Source organism: Festucalex cinctus, chromosome 19, assembly GCF_051991245.1.
Source record: "Festucalex cinctus isolate MCC-2025b chromosome 19, RoL_Fcin_1.0, whole genome shotgun sequence".
Taxonomy (NCBI): Eukaryota; Metazoa; Chordata; class Actinopteri; order Syngnathiformes; family Syngnathidae; genus Festucalex; species Festucalex cinctus.
Window position 1 is genome coordinate 4,750,585 of NC_135429.1, and position 24,257 is coordinate 4,774,841.

General features: G+C 44.3%; 1 protein-coding gene across 3 annotated transcripts in view; it reads left to right on the forward strand.

The window, feature by feature from the left end:
* The first annotated feature begins 1,834 nt into the window (after positions 1-1,834).
* Positions 1,835-24,257, forward strand: part of pvrl2l (PVR cell adhesion molecule related 2 like) — a 133,175-nt gene continuing 110,752 nt past the window's right edge. The window contains exon 1 of one of the 3 annotated variants that reach the window (XM_077506633.1): positions 1,835-2,293. In XM_077506633.1, the coding sequence (XP_077362759.1) occupies positions 2,203-2,293 (91 nt within the window). In that variant the 5' untranslated portion in view covers positions 1,835-2,202. The remainder of the gene's footprint in view (positions 2,294-24,257) is intronic. The other 2 variants (XM_077506634.1, XM_077506635.1) reach the window with 2 other exon arrangements.

Here is a 24,257-nt window from a genome sequence, read left to right on the forward strand (position 1 = left end):
CATCAATAACATCTTCCTCATCGCTATTCTTCTTTTTAGGGGCTGAAACTTTGGAAGTCTCGCATGTCTGAATTGACAGACGGCTATCATGGCTTTGCTGTCATCGTGTTTTTGTGGTGAGCCATGTCGATGCGTTTGCGTGTCTTTCACTTAAAAGCGGCCCTCTGAGTAGCGTCTCTCGCCAGCTGAAGCCAAACTCTGCTGTAACTTATCCTCCTTAGAAGCTTTGTCGCCGTCAAGGCTCAGCTCAGTGCGGCGGCGGGGAGGAAGGAGAGGACAAGAAAGTTAGAGGAAAGAAGACTCAGATGAGGAGGAAGAGGAAGATGAAGTGGAGGAAAATGAGGATGAAAAAGAAAAGACGTAGAGGAGGGATGAGGATGATGAGAAGAAGATGAAGACGTGGAGGCGGAAAAAGGAGGAATAAGGAACGACATTTGCGCAGACTGACGAAACAAGTGGCTGGAGTGAGCTGATTGGTTGTCACAGCGAGCAGGGCTGATGAGAACAGGCGCGTGCTAGCAAGACATAATGAGCAGAAGACACAAGAAGAAAAAAAACAAACAATCAGAACACAGTACAAACGGTGAAAAACACAAAACACAATTCTGATGAGTTTTTTTAGCCAAATGGAGGGAATGTCTACTAACTTATTTACCGATTTACAATTATTTTTCTGTTCCCTGAAAAAGTGTTATGTTCTGCGTTTGAATCCCCAAAAACGGAGACAACAAATTAAATTTTAAATCTTTATTCGCATAACATCGAGAGGCGTAGAACAAACTTGACTTGGCAAAAAACAAGAATGTATCAAGAATTACGAGACACAGCAAACTTGGCCTGTGGAGGTGCACAGAGGAACCGAAGTAATAATCCGACAAAAACGCACCCTCCTCAGACAGGCTTATATAGACAGCGAATCGATCTGATTGGTTGTGGGTAACACAGGACTGACATGGAATTATCTGATTGGCTGTTGACCAGATAGAGATGAAAGATTCCTGACATCACATAGCGTCTTACCAGTTGAAACTAGATGCTGGTTACATCAGTTCAAAACAGACACTTGACCTCACGGTCATGACCCAAACATAACCCTTGCATGACCCAAGTCATGACAAAAAGTGTTATTTTAAAACCACGTTTTACCCCCCCCACCCAGCTCATAACTCGTGGAACGCTGATGTCATCATTCTGATGGCCCGTGTGACCCCACCAAATTGAACCCCCCTCAGCGCTGCACATTCACTTCTTTTGATTGACAGAAGGGCACTATTCCATCAATTTTTGCTAAATGGGAAACTCAGCTTCTGTCACATCCAATATGAAGGATTCAATACTCCACGTGTGTGCATGTGTGTGCGACTTACTGTCAAATTAATCATAAAATAGTGAATTACACAGTGTTTTTGCTAGCATGTGTATACTAGCTTAATGCTAACACAATGGAAAATGCCATCGGCATTAGCATTTTTGCGATGGTGAAGCAAACATTTGAGCACAAAACATTCATATTCTTTATCCTCTGCAAAGAACGACTAAATTTACCTCTAAATTGAGTCTTTTGCCTTTGTCGATCCATATGTCTGTGTTATACCGCCCCCAGGTGGTCAACACATGCATACAGGAATGAGCTGCACAAATTGAATTGAATGTGACAAAACTTTTTTTTTAATTCTACTTAATTATGGAATTACTGTATGTACTTAAAATTATCATATAGAGTGCATTTTTTTTCCCCCCCTCATGAACATTTTCAGTGTTTTGATTAACGACGTGTGTCGGCCGGTGTCCTCTTGGTGTCGCTGTTCTGACATCACAGTTCAATTCCACGCTGGAAGACTCCGCGGCTGCGCTTCACGCTCGCTCCCACACCTTCACGCATTCACTCTCACTCACACGCACTCTCTCCCGCTCGTTCGCTCGCTCGCTCCTCACGCCGTCACTCGGGCATCCTGCGGGGGGGCTGAGAGTGCGCAGTGCGGCCGGCCCACCCGGGGAGTGGTTCCACTCCTCGCCGTCAGTCACGCAGCCGGAGGAGGCGCGCACGCACGCACGCAGACGCGAGCCGCGCACGTCGGCAACTTGGCTGCGAGTCCCAAACCAAACACGTACGCGCGCACGCGCACTAGTTGTTGGACTAATCTGGCTCTTGTGGATTTCCCCCCTTCTGACTGACGTCCACCTGCTCCGGCGCGCGCAATTATGGCGAGAGACGGCGGCGACCGGTCCACCGCTCGGTCCGCCCGCCGGCTGCTGCTGCTGGCCGCGGCTTGGCTCCTCCTCACCGGCCGAGGTAAGCCCACCGCGGCGGGGCATGCACGCACGGAAAAGTTTACGGTGGCTGTCACCCATGAGGAGGTCCCACGCGCGGATTTGAGCGTGTTTGCTTTTCTTCTTGCCGCTTTAAAGCCGTCGGCTTCGGGCGGCAGGTGACCGCTGAGGAAGCTTAATCCGCCTTGAGCCTCCACGCACGGCTCACGTTCACCTGCTGGAATGCGCCGTCGGACAACCCGCGGAGCTGCTGGCGTTGTCATGATTGGCACGAGGGTGCACCTGCTTCTCACGGGAGAGGGCACTTATCCCTTTTATTATTGGTGCACAATATCACCCACGCGTGTTTCTTGCAATTAAAACGTCGACATCAACCAGCATTCTTGATTTACGGCAACACATCAGAGCAGCGTTAAAGTTGTCAAGGTGTCCCCCAAGGCACGTGCGTGTATTTTTTTTGCACATGGCCCATATAGTCGCCGCACGTGCTCTATAAATAACTGTGATTAATTAAGACGCCTGCCGTCCCCTGCGTGGCGACTTTGCAAGAGATTGTATTGATTGCGGCTGTATTTCGCCTCCAGACGCGATTGATTCGGCTTGGTGGTAACTCTTCAAAGAGGTTTGTTAATGAAAAACACAAATAAAGGAGGACCACACCCATCTTGTCTTCCGAGAAGCTGATGTTTATGCTTGAAACCTTGACTTAGTGGCTCAATTTTGCATCCAGTCATGATTGATCAGGCGGGGATGGTGCCACTTGAAAATGGTTTATTAATGAAAAAAAAAAAAAAAACAAGCAGGAAGGAGTATGACCATATTCTGCCTCAGCATGTAGATGTGATTTCATTTAATCTTTAAATGATTTATCTGACTTGAGGCTAAAAAGGTTCATTAATGAAAAACGAATAAGTAATGTTGATGTCCTTGTTCTCCCTCAAGGTGTGCTAAGCAGTTGTTTGTGTTTGAAATTTGATGGATTTGCTCTGTTGTGACTCACTCCAGTTGTTTATTGATCAGGCAAGAGGGTACCTGTTGAAAGTGGCTTATCAATGAAAAACAAAAACTATGCCAATTATCCCCTTCAGCATGTGTGCGATGCAGGTGTTTGACACCTGACGTTGGTGCTTCATTTTATTAATATTTGCTCAGGCATATGAGGGTAACTATTGAAAGTGGCTTATCAATGAAAACAATAACTCATAACCCCCTTCCCTTTCAGCATGTGTGCAAAGGTTTGTTTGCCGCGTGACATTGCTGCTTTATTTTGCCTCCAATCATATTTGATCAGACGAGGTTAACGACTGAATGTGGCGGCTTATTAATGAAAATCAAAAATAAATGGACTAGTATGCCCCACTTTTCACTCAGCATGCGTGTAAAGCAGCTGTCTGTGTTTGGCAGGTGGCCTGTCATAAGTGATCCGGCATTGTTGCTTTATTTTGCCTCCATGAGTGTATTCAAGGAAAGTGGTGTATTAATGAAAAACATGAACAAAAGGGCCACGCCCATTTGTGGCCTTAGTTGCTGTATGCAAAGTTAGAAAATACAATCAGCCCGTGACACCAGTTTTCCTGATAGACACAAAATTGGGTGTACGTGTCTATCTTGACAGGACGCATGAAAAAGTCTCAAGGACCCATGCCTGCCATTTTGTTTGGAAGCAGCCATTTTGGGCAAATTCCAACTGATCTGCTCATGCTTTTGGAGATTGTTGCGTTTATTTGCTGTCTGTGACAAGACTGCATTCACATGTTGCTCATTTTGTCACGCTTGGCTTCTATTTGAATGTGGAACTTGCATCTCCGAGCCTCAGGCGACGCCGCTGCCGTGTTTTGTTAGTTCAAGGCAGCGCGTTTTGAATTTTCGGGACATCGCTGCCATGTTAAACATCGCCACGTTTGAGTCATCAGTCGCCGAGGACTTTTCTCAGACTGCTGGTTCCTAATATTTTGACTGTGGGCATGCTGGTGCTCCAACTGGTTGAGCGTCATTCTGGAGGCGAATTCCCAAAGTTTGTAAACAATGAGCGGCTGAGTAGGGTGGGCTAAAACATGCTAAAAAAAAAAAAAAAAAAAGCACATCTGTGCCATTAATCCGAGCAATAGAAAAAGCAGAAAGACATTTACCATGGCCAGATTATTTCAATAATAAACTAGGTTTACTTAAATGATGCTAACATGCTAGCCTGTTACAATCAAGTCAAGTCATCCTCATTTCAAAGCGCTTTACAGAAACACAAGGTTCAGAAATGTTATTTATTACTGGCTAAAGTGGAAATAAGTGAATTTTTACACAACAAAGGAGTGTTAACCATGCCACATTTAAATGACTTTAAAAAAAAAAGAGCAAGTATACAAAATGACATTTTTCAAAAGCTGTTGTCTCCGCCCTCTATGACCTGAAAAAGGGACACTATGCTACTACGTCTAGCATCTTTTACATGTCTACACATAGCTCCATATTTGAGCCGTGAAAATGTATCCACATAAACCCTCCGATGGCTGTATTATATTATATCCCATCGATTTGGACGACGAGGCGCTCTAAAGCGGCCATGCCGGCTGAAGGCCCTGTCCATGCACTGGCTGTTACATTTTTCTCCTCTTGCTTTTCCACGTTTTCTCCATGACGTGCACACACTTGTGTCCAACAACGAGGCACTCTGTTGCAGTCATGCCAGCCTGAAGCCCCGCCTCCTCCACATGCTCGCGCGTCGGTCTTTCTAAAACCCGGAATGGTAAAAAACAGTTTAACTTGAGTACTAAAGTCAGTTCTAGCACCCTCTAGTGGCTAGTTTATTAGTGCAATTTAATTTTCATTAAGGATGTTTTGGCCTTCTATGTTTAAAATCTATGCTAATTGTCAGATGAAGAGGAACCGAATTTGCTTATGAAGCGATCAATGTGTGCTTGCATTAGCAAGTGCCTCAATATTGTTATTACAGATTGTAGGTGGTTTATATGCATTGCTGTTATGTACAAAGTACAATATTTATTTATTTTTTTCGTATGAGCTCTCTTTTTTTTTTTTTACAATATTGTGATCTTTTTTTTAAATATCGCCAACGCCCCCACAATATCGTGATAATTATCGTATCGTGACCTTCATATTGTGATATCGTACCGTGATGTTTGGATATCGTTACATCCCTAGTTAAAAGTGTTCCAATTATCGTTTTAACGCCGGAAACATAATAAGTGTGACGATCTCACGCCAAAGAGGTGTCGCCGCATTTTTCCGTCCATGAGGTCATCTTCCGGAATTACACCATGGCGGTTCGGAAAAAAAATAACAAAACAAAAATTCTTCTTTCGCATCAATGCTGATTAAGCGCCGCCACAGCACCTCCCTATAGATGCGACCCCCGTGCTGAAATGTCAACGATGCGTTTGCCGTTGATGAGCTTATCAGTCGGAGAGCAGGCGCCGATGATTATCGCTTCTCGAGCGGCGCAGCCTGATGGTGCACAGCTTTTATTAATGACTCATCCGGTGGTGCTTGTTTGTGGCGTGCGCGACAACGGCTACAACGGCGGCGAGCGTTCTTTGTCTTCCAGGCCCGCTTTTGTCGAAGTGCAAAAAAACCCCATCTTATTCATTTTTTGAATGAAAGGTCAGCATGAAGTTTGTGTGTAACAATTATTTGAGTCCTCGCTCTTCATCAGCTATTAGTGTGTTCGGCTGCCGGCGCAAACAATCGTTTCAAATTTTCTCCTCACTTCGGCTTGTTAATTCACACAAACAATGATGCCCGCGGGCCGACGACAATTATTGCAACAGCACAGGTAATAATAATGTGCTGGTAACACAGCGGGTGGTCACACGCCAAAGTTAGGATGTATGCTGAATGGATAACCGAACTAACCCCAAAACTACACTTGAAACTAAGCAAAACGGCTCATTTACTGTCTCTTCAGACATGATGGCATGTCAAAAATGTGAACAGTTTCACATCATCGGCGGTCTGTCTCGTGTCTGTGATTTTTAATTTGGTCTCAGTCGAACAAAATCTTTGTCTTTGGATGACGGACATGACTCTACAATGGCTGATTCGAGGCAAAATGGCAGACTTCCTGTGTGTTTTCAGGCATGGCCTCGTGAGACTTTTTTGTGGGTCTACTCATGACAGACAAGTCTCCCAAATTTCATGTTGCTAGGTGAAACTGGCTCCCGGGGCTGAATTTTCAAAACAATGACGCAGACATGTTCTCAGATGTAGTCCAATTTTGCTGCGATGTTCCACTTTAGCACCTAATTTTTCCTGTACGTTTCACACCATGGCTTCTTGAGACTTTTTTGTGGGTCTACTCATGACAGACAAGTCTCCCAAATTCCATGTTGCTCGGTGAAACTGGCTCCCGGGGCTGAATTTTCAAAACAATGACGCAATCATGCTTTCAGAGGTAGTGCAATTTTGCTGTGATGTTCCACTTTAGCACCTAATTTTTCCTGTACGTTCCATACCATGGCTTCCTGAGACTTTTTTTGTGGCTCTACTTCTGATAGACATGTCTACCAAATTTCATTTTTCTAGACCGAACTGCCTCCCGGGGCTGAATTTTGTAATAATTCCAGTGCGTTTCTGCTTAAAGGAAATCCTTGAAAATGTTCTCGGCAAAACTAGCAAAAGAGGACTTAGCCTCTCTGTGCTCTGGCCCTAATGATAAAAGTAAAAGAGAAACCTGTTTTAAATCCGACATAGACGCACAGTGGCCTCAGCGACCCGAGACTGAGACCCATTTGCAGAATCGGTCACCTTTTTAAAAAAAGTAATTCTTTGGCGTAAAGGTCCACAGCCCTCTGTGGCTCATGGCGCATCGACTAAATGTCAAGAGCCCGTCTCGAGAGTAGTGATTCTTTCTGTGTGTGTGCATTGGCTTCGCCTACTTTTCACACGCACAATAAAGCCCAGCCACTAGTGGACTTCTTGTTCGAGCGCGCTCTAAAAGCCAAGTTGATCTTTTCTTCCATTCAGTTCTCGTGGCGGCCTTCCCAGAAGACCCTGACATTTTCTCCTTCCATCTTTTCTTGCACAAGTGGCATATAACGCAAACACCGTCACAGCGCAACACCACGACATGACGTCATCGTGTGCGGCTCTGAACATTAACACGTGTTATTTTCATTAATGAACTAAATAATTTGATCAGTTACTCCCTCCACAAAATGTACTTCATTATTAAATTAGTGGCGTTTTTATGTTGCCTAATTAATCAATATTGGACTCTAAAACTCTTAACTTCAATCGAAATGAACTCTTGTGAATTAAAATCAAATCGATTGAGGAAATTAGAATCAATACCCAGCCCTACTTTTCTTGTGGCCATTTACTTCTTTCTTGACAATCACGCCATGTTTTTGTGGTTCAGTACAAAATTATGCAGTACAGTGTCTTGTACACGGCGAGGCTTTTGAAGCCTTGATGAACATGCTTATGAAATTTTATGTTGCCAAATGAAACCGCCTACAGACTGTCTGGACACGACGGCGTGTCGTCACGACAACAGCCCCGATGACGCGCGTGCCATGTCAAAGAAAGAGGAAGTTTTTCTCCCATGAAAGCGTTTGCCGGCGGACTTTTTTGCACACGGTTGCGTCACATTGTTTGTCTTTTTCTCACGCTCGCCTGCCGGGGTGCTTTATCGATCTGCAGCGTTAATGACCCGGCGCGCGCTTAATGAGCATTGCACCTCGCAGCCTCTTGCATTATTATCCTTCCTAAATCACACTTCCTGTTTTGCCAGCCCACGGCCGGCGTGACAGGTCGCTCTCGCCCATTTAGAAACGGTCGCCATGGATACGGCCGACGAGGCCGTCTGCCGTCTCTCCCGCGAGCTGTGCTGTGGGGATTTCTCGGCGTGGACGATGAGTGAGCCTCGCTGGCGTCTGGCGGGGGTTGGGGGGGGGGGGCTGCTTTGGAGTGACTGAGTGAGGGGAGTTGGTGTTGCCGTGGGAGTTTTCGTCAGGGCTTAGAAGCACTTTGGGATTCTTCAGCAGGTCTGCACTCGCTCAGCCGCACGTTGACGAGAGCTGAAGTCGTCACCTGCATGACAACGCACGATGGGGCACACAGGGTGTGGGTACTTGTTGATCAGACAGCAGGCCTATGATGTAGTATTTGTGATTTAATCCGTTGACTAAAAACTAAATTGTGCAAAAACCAAAGCAATATTTCAAGAGAAAACAATGTAAATTGAATTAATCCGTTCCAGACACCCAGAAATATTCACAAAACTTACATTTTAGAAAGAGTAACTGTAGTTTAATAAGCAAAAAGGGCGCGCAAGAATGCTTTAAACGACCTCAACAACACAGATAAATGTTTGAAAAATAAAATATTCTGTACGCACTCCCCCTCCCACAAGTATGCGATTCTATATTACGGATGTAACAATATCTAAACATCACGATACAATATTATCACGATATGAAGGTAATGATACAATAATTATCACGATATTGTAGGTAAAAAAAAAAGTCCCAATATTGAAAAAAAATAATAAAAAACTCATCCTAAAAAACATTATTGTCCTTATACAGAAATATTATAAAAAATAAAAATATTATAAAAATATTATATATAAAAATATATGAATATATGTATTGAGGCACTTACTCCACATATAGACCCAGTTCACAAAAATATTACTTTCCCCTTCATCTTACCATTAGTGTGGATTTTAAACGTATAAGGGCCAAAACATCCCTTGTGAAAATAAAACTGCACAAAAAAAAACAAAAAAAAAACCTAGCCACCAGGGGGTGCTAGAACTGCACAAACGGAAATCAACCTGACTTTTTTATAACAGATGTGCTGCTTTTAATATCGTGACATGACGATGACGATATATTGCTGGAGATTGAATATTGCAGTATCACGATTTTGCCGGTATCGTTACATCCCGATTCTTGACAGGGGTTTCCCATGCGAGCGACAAACGACGTGCCAATTAATATTCATTGGTGCGTCACGCTTAGCCTGGAGGAAGGGGCAAGAAAAGCCTGGCATGCCGCCAGGCCGAGAAAGCGCAGTGGGAAACAGTGACTATAGTTTTCGATTGTTATTACGTCTCTTTGGGAAAGATATCCCCCCCCCCCCCCCCCCCCCCCACACACACACACACACACACACACACCCACACACACACACACACACACACCTCCAAAACCGATTGTCACCGATAGTGAGGCAGGATGGCATTAAGTGTCGAGCAACGAAGCTTCCATTTTGTTAACGCAGCGCGTGATGATTGCACTATTTGTGCGCTATTATCTGACTTTGGGTTTCCAAATCAAAATACTGTCTGCTGGCTTGAATGATTTGGTTATTTCTTATTTTCTCCTTATTACCAACTGAGATGTTACAAAACGCTTGTGTAACACATCAAGCACATCATGGGTTCTTGGGTTTTGGATCAGTCTTATGGCAGTTTTTCTTTGCCTGATTATCCCCCTTGTGGCCTGATTTATGGGATGTCTCTAAAGATGATCCTAAATGATTATCCTGTGGTGTGGGGTGTGTTTCTGAAGGATTCTTGAAGGATCAGAATTGTGATTGATGCACAAGCTGGCTAATTCTTCACTCTGATTGTCTTGACACCCACATCACTCACCAGGTCAGGCTCAGCCTTCTGCAGCCATACACAGTCAAATTCACCGATGCCACAGTATCATAACCACGCTAAATTCGAGCATCTTCTAATTTTCTTTCCATTCTTTTCTGCATTCTTGTGCTGGCGAGTTCCTCTTCCAGCCATCCTGGCTGGCTGCCGCCTCAGAGGCCCTTTTATTGGAACGGCTTTTTGTAGGAATTGGAAAGGCTGCCAATGTGCCCCCCTTAACACACACAAATGCACTCCCTTCTATAAGCCCTCCAAACACTGTTTTTATTCAGCCTCATTGTTTACACAGCGAGGCGGCGAGAGACGTAAATGTTTCGAGTCATTTCCAATCAATTTAGAGGCTGCTCTCAATCCGTTAAGGTTAAATTATCTTCGCATTTGGAGGCATTTTCTTTACTTTTCACTTCCTCTGAGTGCGATGCAGCCACATAGTTTTATCCAAAATGCGGGGGAAAAAAGCGGCACGGTTACATTTTTATGACCGCATACTTGTCAGGGATCATTTCCTGGTAGCAGGGACCTTGCTGACTTTCTGTGGGTGTCTGGTGATGAGTAGGAAGCGGACATATTTCCATCATGGCGTCTGCAGCGAGTATGCCCGTCGGGCATACACAACTGCTGCTTCCTGTCGGGCATCCTGTGAGACATCCCTGAGTCACAACAGTCGGTCTGTACACGGCGTTCATCCGTTTTGCCACGCAGCAAAGACTGCGGCAAAGATTCAAACGAATTTTTGAGGTTAAAAGTTCTTTTCTTTATCAGCTTTCAGCAACAATCTGCAAATCATTTCATAGCGACCAAGCATGATGACTCACCATAAAACTCAAAAATGTAAAAAAGACAGGAATTCTGCCCTGGTTGGTTCAAAGCAGCCATGTTAGGTTCATTTTTGGGTCCATTTCTATGGGTCATTTAAAGACCAACTAGTCCTATAGATTTTGTCCGATTGCTACCAAATTTGAAGCAGCTGTACTAGATAGATGGGCAATGCTAAATTGTAAATATTTTTAGTTTTTGTCATTGATTGTAGGCGGAGCATGGCGGCAAAGCTCAATGGCTCACCATAAAACACAAATATGTAAAAACCCCAATTTTGTAAAACTCAGCCCCTACATTCTGTTTTAATTAGCTGCATAAAATTTGGTAGGCTTGTCTATCATAAGTAGACCCACAAAAAAGTCTCAAGAAGATATGCTGCAAAAGACACCGGAATTCTGCCATGTTGGTTCAAAGCAGTTCCTGCATTTCTCATTTTCGGGTCCATTTCTATGGGTCATTGAAAGACTAACTAGTCCGAAAGATTTTGTCCGATTGCTACTAAGTTTGAAGCAGCTGTACTAGATAGATGGGAAATGCTAAATTGTAAATATTTTTAGTTTTTGTCATTGATCATAGGCGGAGCATGGGGCAAAGCTTGATGATTCACCATGAAATGTACAAATATACAACACTATTGAAGAATTCAGCCCCTGCATTCAGTTTTACTTAACAACATACAATTTGTTAGGTATGTTTATCATGAGAAGACCCACAAAAAAGTCTCAAGAAGATATGCTGCAAAAGACACCGGAATTCTGCCATGTTGGTTCGAAGCTGCTATTGCATTGTTCATTTCGGGTCCATTTCTATGGGTCCTTCAAAGACTAACTAGTCCTAGAGATTTTGTCCGATTGCTACTAAATTTGAAACATATATAGTAGACAGATGGACAATGCCAAATTGTATTTTTAGGTTCCATTATTTATTGTAGGAGGATCATGGTGGCACAGTTCAATGGCTCACCATAAAACACAAATATGTAAAAACCCAAATTTTGAAAAAATTCAGCCAGTTTGAATTAGCAGCATGAAATTTGGTAGGCTTGTCTATCATGAGTAGACCCACAAAAAAAGTCTCAAGAAGCCATGCCCGAAAAGACACAGCAAGAGTGTTATTTCGGCTCAAAGTAGCCATCTATGTTGTAGGTTGCCCGTCGGCATCACTGTTCAAAATCAATAGGCTGCTTGTTGTGCCGTGGAATAATATTGTCAGTAAGATTCGTGTTTGTATCGGGCACTGCATTCCGCCAGTGCTCAAAAATGAAGAGCTCGTGTTGTTGTTGTTTTAGGCAGTCGAGTGAAATGCGACACAAAAGTGGTGCTGCAAAGCACCCCGGGGGGTGCGCAGGCTCTCCTGCGCGAGGGGACACTTCACTGCGTGTGGTCGGCCATTACTCGCAAACGGGGAGGACTCTTCCTCAGTAAAAGGAATGACAGTCAGCAGGTTGCCTCTTTTACTGTAAATGTCTGCACCTCAGGCAGATTTTAAGCATCAGAAACGCGGGCGTTGTTGTAATTACCGCTTGGTGCAATTTATAGATGCTCCCTTGGCCTGCAGTTAGTCCTCCCTCATTTCCCCCCTCCCGCAATTGTTTTTGTTCTCACCACAAAAAGTCTATTAAATGCCAAGAGTGTATTAACCCCACCCCCTACCCCCATGACGACCATGTCTTCATCCTGGAGTCTGTTTGCAGCCGGCCACTTCGCCAAGGATGACTTCTTAATCCCCAGGGAGGCTTTTGGAGGCTCCAGTGGTTCTGGCAGTAGGAGGAGTGGGGGTCTACTCGCCTCGCTGGACGGGGGTACTAATGAGGTGTCTTGCCTCACTTTCATGTTCGTCCACTTTGCCTCCCAGCATGCACCGCTGCAAACTTTCTAACAAACTTTGCGAAGTTCTCCTTTCGATTAGCTTTGAGTCTTAAATCGTTTGAATCCAGCCGACCAAATGATTCAGGCAATACTGCAAATGGTTCAACACACAAACATGCATGCATGCATATTGAGGTTGTCAGTGTTATGTTCTGGAGTTGGACCCCAAAAATGCAGGCACATAAGATTTTAACTCTTTATTCGCATAACATTGAGACGCTAAGCTAACTTGGGCTGTGGGGGTGCACAGAGGAACAGAGGTAATAATCCGACAAAACACACACTTCTCAGACAGGCTTATATAGACAGCGAATCGATCTGATTGATGTAGTTAGACATGTGGGTAACAGGACTGACATTGAATTATCTGATTAGTTGTTGACCAGATAAATAGATTAAAGATTCCTGACCACATAGCTTCTGACATCACATAGCGTCTTACCAGTTGAAATATGGATGCTGGTTACATCAGTTCAAAACAGACACTTGACCTCACGGTCATGACCAAAGATAACCCTTGCATGACCCTAATCATGACAGTAAACATAACCCTTACATGACCCTAGTCATGACAGTAAGCATAACCCTTGCATGACCCTAGTCATGACAGTCAGCAGGGAACTTGAATGACCAAATATGGTCATTTTATCTTTTTAGTATTTTAAGATGTATTGGAAAATGTCAAAATTTGGTAGATATGTCTATCATGAGTAGATCCACAAGTCTCAAGAAGCCATTCTTGAAAAGACAATAAAGTCCTCCATTTTGCTTCAAACCAACCATTGTAGGATCGTGTTGGCCATTTCCACGGCTCCTTTTTAATGGATTGCTACCAAACAACTTTCTGTCACTTCCAGTCTCACCTGAGAGAAATTCCAAATTTCACGCGAATGCGTTCACACGGCCATTTATTAGCGATTCTTAAAAATGTGGGCCAGGCTTGCCTTTGAGCGGATGATGTAACAGCTCGTTAGGAGTCAATATGCGGCGGGCGCGAGGGGTCAAACGCCAATTAGCGCCGCTCGCGTGCGTCTCGAAGCTGCCGGGCGGCGGGCAGGAAGACGCGTCGGATAACACGGAAGGATTCCGAGCGCTTGGCCGCCGACGCTTTGTCGGCAGAGTGACGAGAAGCGGCGGAGACGGGAACGTTTGGAGGTGTTGAAGAGACGAGCGGTGGGGTAGATAACCCTCACCGCCTACCCTCCCTTTGCTCGCTCACTGATCTTTTCCTCACTTCTTGAGACTGACGGCCGCCAAATAACGACACAGAACAGTGGAGTCTGTCACTTGGGTCTTTTGATAAGAAAAATAACACTCTATTATGATCTATAAAAACGTATTGTAACATAAATTAATAGAATGTAAAGAATTAAAACAGTTTGTGCATCATGATAATTCAATGGGCATTGTGCTGCTCATTTTGGTGTGCGCACAATGGCCACTAGGAGGCAGTATAATACATGCAGATGGATTACACAGGTTTCATGAAGTACAGATTATTATTATTATTTAGTTGTTTTTCGCAGATGAAAGAATATATGCCAGTCACCAAGGTTATCATGGGGCGGCGTGGTTCGAAATAATTAATGCTTACAGAAAAAAAGTTAAATAATAATAAAAAAAATAAATTAAAAGCTAATTAAATTAAATTTTACATTTGCATTTTCATCTTTGTCCATTTCGTATATGAGCTTTTTTTATTTTAAACAAAGAAAAAAAAATATCGAGCAGCTGTTTGGGAATCCTAGTTTATTACTTTATTACACAATACTTATTGTGACCTTTTTGTCTTATTCTCAACAAATACTCATATTAAAAAACAAAAACAAAAAAAACTAATGCTAATACTAAAACAAAAAAAACATGAACAAAACACTATTGTTGTATACGTGTCTGCATGTGTTTTCTACAATTTGTGTTCAAATATAAGCGGCTGTATAAAGGTTTTATAGCTAATTACTGCAACAGAGATGCTAGTTCCATTAGCCCGTTTATGGCATCCCCATTATGTGCTAGCCTTAAACTAGCTGACAAATTTAGTGGGGACTCGACTCGGCTCGTTTGAACTTTGCCCCAGGAACTTGGTAGGCTACTAACCTCGAACTTGAAGGTTAAACATTATGACTTGCTCTGGCATGAGATTGCTAATTATGGGCGCTAACATAATGCTAGCTTGCTTGTACATACTACATAGTTGGAGATGAGATTAAACAATGCACTTTTTATTTGTTAATAATTCATCAAAAATGCTGCTGATGAAGCAAAGCTGACATTCATGTACTGTAAGTGCATGTTTGTTGTGTGAGTGAGACCATCAAGTGTGAGCTACATTAAGATAATGGATCTCTACCGACCTCATCTGGATGTGATCAATAACCCCCCCGCGCGCCCCCCCCCCCCCCCCCCGCATGTGTGTATTCGCGCGTGTGCGTGTTTTCCCACTCGCCAGATTGTTGTCATGCTAATCACACGCGTGATTTCTAACTTCTCTTTTCAATTAACCGGGCGCGGGTATGATTTGTGTTGTTTGCTTTTAATGAGGGAAAAAGAACACAACGGGACACCACGCACACACGTCATTTGTCTTCAAATGAAACTACTCCAGTTCCATTTTTATACGTGAATAAATATCTTGCGCGCGCGTGCGACGACGTTCTCGTGAATGTGTGCGTTGTGCTATCGGGGCCCCAGCAGCGAGTGTACTAATTACAGTTTTTGATTGCTTGTGAAAAAGTGACTACGGCGTTATCACAAACACCCACTGCTTCCATCACCGAGCCGCCGCTGCTGTGTGTGCGTGCGCGCGTGCGCGTTCCTCATTAGTGTGTGCGTGTCATTTCGGCACCCCGGTGAACATCGCCATGAGTACAACGATGCAAAAACAGCAGCATATCATTCAGTCTCTGCCTCCGCTTCATAAACATGTATATGTTTACGAATAACGTGCATGCATGGATAGGTCACGTGCACAAATTTCGACGTGAAAGTATTTGTAGGTGACATTACTAGATCGGATGCAAACAATAGGAAGCAATATTGTGCTTTATACTTTTGGATGTCCATATTTGGTTGCAGTGAAGCTAACCTTGCAGCAAAGTGACCCCAAACTCTTTAACCCCATATGACGAGAGGTCACGAGTGTCAGCTGTGTGTGAAGAATGCAGACCGTGAGGGTCCTTTATGACAGGCGAGACCTTGTCACCCCTCTGCCGCCCCAAAACTTAAAGAGATACTTCACTTATTTAGCCCATTATAGCAATTAATGTTAATATTTTGTCTAGAATTAATTTCATACTTTCATTATTTTCCCACGTACAATTAGAACCTTTACAAACACATTTTGCAACTTGCTGTCGACTGAAAATGACATCACAAGGGCTCAGGTAACCAATCACAGCTCAGCTTGTGAATGTCACATGACCAAACCTAGAAAATAGGTGTGCTGTGATTGGTTACCTGAGCCCTTGTGATGTCATTTTCAGTCGACAGCAGGTTGCAAAATAATGCATGAAAAATAATGAAAATATAAAATTTATTATCGGAAAAATATTAATGTTTGACTTGCCAAAAAAAAAAGTATCCCTTTAAAACCTAAGGCTGCTATCGATCTGGAATGGTATCCTCACAAATAAGTCGTACGAATCAAATATTACGCTCAAGGGAACATTGTGACGACGGTGACGTTCCTCCGCGGTGGACCTTTGTCACCAGCACTGCCCACCGGCAGAGACGTAATTGTGGTGTCAGGTGGCGATTGGCCCGTAAAGACCAACAAAGACGCATACGAGTGCAGGATCGCACACCTGCAGCCCACAAACACTTATCAGGCCCGACAAAGAGACGCGCGCACACACGCAGCGGCGGCGACGAGGAGCCATTCATCATGAGCCAAGGAGGCGCAGGAGGAAGACAAAGCCTGCAAGCATGAAGCTCCAAATAGCATCCGTGTATTATTTGGCCACCCTTTGCCAAAGTGCGAACATAACTAGTCGGGTCTGAAGTGCCGATGTGTTTTGTTCCAAGGGTGAGGACCACACAAGATTACTTTATTCATGCGCACGTACATCCCTCGTCTTTCAACATGCGACGTGATAAGGAGCAGACTAGTCGGGTCTGAATTGCTTCTAATTGTTGCTTCAAGAGATGATGACTAAACGTTATATTTTGTTGTAAAAAAAATATTTTGTAAGCCATGATATTTTATCATACAGTTGAGGAAGCAGTCCCGACTAGTCTGCTTACTTGACGATAGTAGGCATGCATGTAACTCGTCGGGTCTGAAGTGCTTGTAATTGTTGCATCAAGGGGGTGATGATCTCATAGATTACCTTATTACTTTACTCATCCATCCATCCATCCATCTTCTTCCGCTTATCCGGGGTCGGGTCGCGGGGGCAGCAGCTTCAGGAGGGAAACCCAGACTTCCCTCTCCCCAGCCACTTCAACCAGCTCCTCCGGCGGGATCCCGAGGCGTTCCCAGGCCAGCCGAGAGACATAGTCTCTCCAGCGTGTCCTGGGTCGTCCCCGGGGCCTCCCGCCAGTGGGACATGCCCGGAACACCTCCCCAGGGAGGCGTCCAGGAGGCATCCGAACCAGATGCCCGAGCCACCTCAGCTGGCTCCTCTCAACTTTACTCATTATGTTACTAATACATACATGGAGTCTATTCAGGAAACCGACTAGTCGGGTGTGAAGTGCATCTTGCTTCAAGAGGCGACAACACATTAATACAAAAAAATCGAGTATGCCATTATCCATTTTACTCTTGGTATACTTGCACTGGGATGTATTGGATGTGACTCATCGGGTCTGAAGGGCTTGTAATTGTTGCTTCAAGAGCTGACGATCAAACAACATGACTTCATGAATACAAACATGGAGTACAGCTCCTCATCTTTTATAATGGTCCAGGATTTGGACAACCTTTACTTACGCTCTGCTGTACTGAGGGATGTGACTCGTCGGGTCTGGAGTGCTCGTGCTTATTGTTTGACCATTCTATTATTTATACAAAAAAATTAGTGCGCCCTTCTCAGTTGGAAAGTACTTGACTCTGCATCTATCATGCAGGCACAGAACTAGTCGGGTCTGAAGCACTTTTGCTTATAAAACATGCAGCAATGCAAAATCAGTTATACGCTAATTCTGACAGCATAATTTTTTTTTTTTTTTTATGAGGTCATGTTTGTTCATTAACAAATGTACATCCCAGGCCCACAAGGCAAAGTGGTGGTGGTGGTATTGATGAATCGCAGCCACACCCTTGCACACCCTCTGTATCATGTTGAACGGGCAACAGTCAGTAGTAGCGTTAACACGCTGCTTAATGTGACGCGCCGGATCTGCTAATTAGACACCTAGCCTGCCGGCTGACATTTGCCTTCCAATTAGCGCAGTTGTGTGTCTGATTGCACAAAGCACATGAAAGGTGCACAACGTGTGACCTCCCGCGCTTAATGCATGGCCTGCTGGTAAGCGGTCGGCGCATCTAACACCGCGAAATTGGTCGTGTTTTTGAGACAGCTCTTGTTTTGTTAGCTTGTGTACCTAATGAGGTGGCCAGTAGGTACATGTAATAATTAGCGCTCTTCCAAGTTGTGCTCCTATTAGGAGACTCTCTCCTGTTGCCATAGTGATCCCCAATCAACTACTTGCTGGATTTGTTAGCGTTAGCCGCAGTGCTATCACTCTTGTTATTGATTTATTAGTACATCGACTTAAGGCGTTTCGACTTCACAACGGTTATGCCCGGTCCGCCATTTTGGCTCCTCGTCTGCCAGCAGTGTTTTCCCCTCATCCACCATTTAGCCTTTAGCTAGTGCTAGCGCTTGTGCCTCTAAGCAGTAATGTTAAGTACAGCATCTATTTTTTTTTTTTTATTGTAATGTATTTTAGATTTTTAATGCAAATTATTTTAATGTAAATATTGACTTTAATGGGGAAAGTCGACTTTAATGGGGAAATTCGGGTTACATCGCTCACGTAGGAACAGAACTCCGACGTAACTCGCGGACTCCCTGTATATGTATCCTTATGTAGCCATTTTGTAGGCTTTAACATGCCCGAAAACTCACCAGTTTTGGCAAGCCCATGTATCCTTGGGAGCATGTCAGTATCTTAGGGGTCCCCGAAACGACATCCCAAAAATCACTACGGAGCATCCCCTGGAAAGTTCGACAAAATTTCCCCCTGAAAGTCTCATGGACTCATGCTTGAAATTGAACAGGAAGCCAGTCATTTTTATTTGAAGCAGCCATTTTGGGCAATCCTTATTGATGCTTTGAAGCCTGCTGCAGTGGCACTAGTAGCAGTGTTTTTTTTTTCATTTCACCTGCCTGCGGGCCCGTGCTGGCTATCCGTTAGCTTGTCGCCATTTCTTTGAGGGATTCAGTGCGCTACACTTTCAAGTAGCACTTCACTGACGTCCTCTGCTTCTCACACGGGATTTATGGTCTGGGGAATGTCGGCTGCTGGACGATTTAACCCTGGAAGATGGCCATATAACACAAATAGGGGTCAGGTCCAGTCGCATCAGGGTCAGACGTGTGTAGTGTGTGTGTGTGTGTGTAGCGCAAAAGTGCGTGAGGTAAATGCTGAAATTCGAAATAGAATTCATTTGGCGTGTGGCGACGTGTGAAATAAAAATAGAGATGGATGGCGCCCCTAACCCCCCACAGGTGACGACCGGCGTTTGAACCTGCTGTGATGTCAGGCTGCAGCTCGGCATGCTGGGACTTTGAGTTGGTTGGGGAGGAGGACTTTGGGAACATGAAAGAAGACGAATCGCTGTCTGCGCACCCTGTTTATTTTATCAGGCGGCTGCATATTGCACATGGCGGCCGGGCCGGAATGTTTTGTAAGATGATTGGACTGATAGTAGTGCAACCCCGGAGGCCTCTTTTTTTTTTTTTTTTTTTTCCTTTTTTTTTTTTCTCCCCCCCTCCAAACTGTCCACTGTGCTTGTTTAGACCCTGCCGGCGTTGTTGTTGTTGTTGTTGTCATGGTGTTGTGTTGTGCTGGCTTTTTGGAGACCTCTGGACACAATGCGGCTCAAAGCTCGGGCTCCAGGCAACAATGGAATTACAAGCACTGGCAGCAGCGTATGGCAGCCCGAGCAGATTAGTGTTATTCCATAAACTGTGCGCTCCTTTGGGAATTGTCAGTCGTAGCGCTCACTTAGTGGGCGACGTCTCTGCCAGGATTTCGGCTTGTACTCGCCGGGATTCTCCACGTTAACACAGCTCGCTTTTCGCGCCTCTGATCAGTGCTGCCAGCTCGTCAGGCAGAAAAGTAGCTAACAAACCAACCGTGGACTTGATCCTCCGATTCTGGACCTGCGGCATTCCTCTGTTTGTAGCTGTCTTTCAAGCCAAGCAGTCGAGGCAGACGTCCGCCTCACATGCAATCTGGCTACCACATCAATGAGTCGCTCGAGTGTTGTCACTACGCAGCCTTTTCAATTTAGCGCATGTGGCATCCGATCAGGGTTGAGGATACTACTCCTGAGATTTTAGTATCTGAAGTGGGCCATCCATGCCAACCTCAGTTTGAAGGACCCTCAATATCCCTGTGCAAGATGGTGCCTTTGGGTACAAATGATGTCAGAAATGGAATGGTTCGTGGTGAGGCCACAGTTTGACGGACCCTCTGGACTGGAGGTGTGATGTAGATAACTCTTTGGTGCAACGGACAGTCTTATCAACTTTTGGTTGAGGGTCTTGCTTCTGAGACTTTAGTAACAAATGGTGCCAAGTCGGACAGCTATTTGTGAAGTCATAATTTGAACGACCCTGGAGACCCCTATGCGATAGACTCTGGAGATCCCTTTGGTGTTGTGGACAGGCTTTTCAACTCTAGGTTGAAGGTACCACACCTCAGACTTTGATGACAAATGGTGTCAGAAGTGATTAAGCATGTGGCCGACTACGCTGCGCCCAGTTTGAGGACTCTCTAAACCCCAGCCCGGTAAACTTATAAGACGGTGTCGCGCATGGACTTTTTAATTCTCAGGGTAAGGCTAGGCAGACTGGAAGACTGTTCTAGATTTCTGTAATCATGACCAGCAGGAGACCAATATTACCCCTAGGGTTCAAACTTGATTGTTACATTTTAGAGAGAGTCTCAAGGTGACTGATAACACTTTCTCTTTTGTTTCTGTGGACCACAGACCAATAATTTCAGTTCTGGCTGACTTTAGCTAGAGATTGTGTCACATTCACACTCTGATCTCTGTACTACTCTTGAGACTTCTATGAGGAAGGGTACCAGAAGTGGGAGGAGTTATATGTGAGGCAATCCATGCCTTCTCCAGTTTGAAGGACCCTTGGGTCAGAAGGCGGCTGTATGATAGAATCCAGAGTTGATGTCATGAACAGGAGGTTGTAATCTGGGTTGAGGGTGCTATATTTCAGTCTATCGTGATAAACGGTGCCAGAAATCGGATGGTCCATACTGAGACCAGGTTGAAGGACCCTCAAAAACCTTTTGCGCGGTGGACTCCAGAGATAGCTCTTTGGTCTAGTGAACAGATTTTGAGACTTCTGTGGTAAACAGGGTCGGTAGTGTGCTAGCTTGAAAGACTCTGGTGGATCATACGGGTTCATTTGAAGAATCCACTTTAGGATCTTTTGTTCTATCGAGGGACGTGTCCTCGCATAGCAACACTAGATTGGGTAAGGAGGAGGCAGTGAGTTGATTGGTCAGGGAAGGGGGGTGCGCAGTTATGGCGATATGAAGATATCATCTTTTCAGATGTCATTACTGTTGGCTTTGTAGTCCGCTTAACTAAAGTGGATTACACTCGGCCAACTGTACGTATGACAATAGAGAGGAAGAAGAGGCACGCATACGCAGGCCTGCACGCACGTGCACGCGCGTGGAAAGACAGACAATGACATCGCCCGCGGCAACGCCTTAGCCGACTCCTCTTCCTCATTTCCTATGCTGTGTTTTCTTTTTCCCCACTCGGCTGTCACGTCATTTTCCTCGTGTGTTCTCCACTCTTCCTCCTCCCCCTTTCCTTCTCTCCCTCCTTTTTTTTTTTTTTTTTTTTAAATTCTCATCCTTTCACCTCACTCTTCTGCCCTCCCTCATTATCCTTCTCTCACCCCGTGCTTCATCACCACCCTCCCCATTTCCCTTTGTTTCCTTTTTAACTTCCTCCTCCTCCCTCTCTTCCTCCCCTCTGGATCATTTTCACATCTTTCTGCGAGGAGGCGCGCGTGCCCTCGCAGGTTGTGCCGAAGAGCAAATAAGGAAGAAAAGACTCGTCGGAATGCCATGGAGCCGGTTTTAGGGCAGGAATGTTGGTGGCTGCTTGTTGCTTTCTTTGCCGTTTAACCCATTGAAGGGCAATCATCGCAATACTTGACAATTACCATTAACAGCCACTGACGAAACATCATAGTATTGTTTTGATTTTAGTTGGGCTAATATACATTATGTGCAGTAATGTGTCTTTGGCACCATGTCTGCCATATAGTGGTGAATGGTGGTATTGCAACTACAGTTTTTTTTTTTTTTTGGTGAAAATTTACACTGAATTATTGTCATCTTTTTTTGAAGATGTTTTTTTTGGATTTGCTAAAAAAAAAAAATAATTTAAATTTAAAAAAAAGAATCCCACTTCAAATGCCCCGATCGTGTTTGCAGTGTCACTGTTGCGTTCACACTGAGCCAAATCTGGATCCGATCCAGATTGCACACCTTCAGGACATTATTTGTCTTCAAATCATTATCAGATCAGCTCTTGTTTGAAACGGTAACTCACAGTGGAGCTCAGACCTCCGCCAAGGCCCAACTGTCCTACTTTGGATTCTCAGATTTTTTGTTTTTGAAGTTTTATGAAGTCTTCTTGCGCCGTCCTGATAACAAACAAGCAAGCGATGAAAACACGAGCTCCACTTGGAAGATGAAGACAGAAGCGATTTTTTTTTTTTCCCTGCCCGAAAGAACGATTTAAGGCGGCATGGATTATTGATGGCTGCTCTCAGAGGGGGGCCTGCCAGCCCCCTCATCATCATCCTCGTCTTCATCCTCTTGTCTACGCTCCTCTGTTCTCGTCTTCCTCGTCTACGCGTTCATTTCTCTCCGTTTGACACTTTCAACTCCTCGACTGGCCAGCTGCCAAGCAATCTGTTGTTTCCGGACCCCTATCAGCACATCGAGAACTCTTTTGGTTTTCTCGACCAAAATTCGTCAAACTGGCTTTTATGTCGACCCGATTGATTTTTAACAGTGTCGTAAATCGTGTGACAAACTGTGACGGCGGCGTGTTCGATCTTATCCAATTCTCAATCAATCGTTTTTAAACTGTTGGGTGTCGGAACAAGAAACGCATTGATTTTCAATCATGTTGTGTCAAAGAGGCACTCGGTACTGCATTTTTGTTACACGACATTGCAGGAATCTTGTTGACATTTAAACGCTTGTATCGCAAAACATATTTCCCCATTGAAAGAAGTTGAAATGGCATTAATCAATTTCAGGCGCCTGAAAAACAAACAATGTGTTTTTGTTAAGAGTTGATGTATAAACTGTATATGTTTTATAAAACAATTTTTTCTGATACAGATTTTGTTACACTCCTAGTTATAACATTGCAAAACTGATGCTATTTGTGAGCGTGTGCCGGTTAGCATTGGTTGTTAGCATTATGCTAAATTGTCCTCATAAAGATAAGTGGTTGTTTTAATGTAAATACACGTGAAATTCACTTTTGTTATGTTTACTTGTATACTTGAAGTCACATTTTTGACGATTTTTTCTTCTTATTTATTTTTTTTACGAGTAAGTTGAGTTCACTGCCTCCGTAAAGTTCTGGGATCTCCAATTTTTTCCTCGCAAGTCAAAGCAAAGAATCGGCCGAATGACGAATCAGGTCTACTTTATAATTTAGGGATATCAATGATGTCATTGATTAATCTATTTCAATTTTTAATATTTGCACTTCACTAATTGGATGTTTAATTACATTGATATAAATTCTATACAATATTTTATACCCTTTAAACATTTTGGGGAGCCCATTTGTCTGTTGTAAAAAATCTAATCTGGCCCACTCCTGCCTGAGAATATCCAAAGCGCCCAGAATGTTTTTCTCGAAGTGCTTTTTTTATGATATGATGAAACAAAATCAGCAGTCATTCACAATAATAAGAACACATGAGCATAACTATCAAAACGTAGCTTTTGTTTTTGCCAAAGAGGTCATCGGCTTCTTTTCCCTTTCATCTCCCCGCAGACGAATGTCACGCTGGCTCCATTTTGTCATCCGGCGACCACTCTCCTCCTCCTCATCTTCGTCGTTGCTCCATTTCGCTCGCTTCCTCTTTAGCGAGGAGCCTCTTAAGCTCCTCGCCAACCAACCCCCCCCCCAACCACCCCCTCATCCTCATCGTCTTGCCTCGCCTCGCTCGCCATCTGAGCAAATTGCTCGGGACGATGCGTCCAGGTTGGCCTGCCCTACTTTCGTCTCCCGTGTGCTCTCTTCCTCTGCCATCTCGTCGTGTGTTTATTCAGATGGGAGCCGGATTGGATGAAGGGATGGAAAACAAGTAAAGAGATAAGGGGGGTTTGAGAAAAAAAACAAAAACGGAGGTGCACGCTACACTCTACCTCGCGCTGACTGACTGCGTGACACCGTTTGTTTACATTTGAATGAGAAGCTCGTTGCC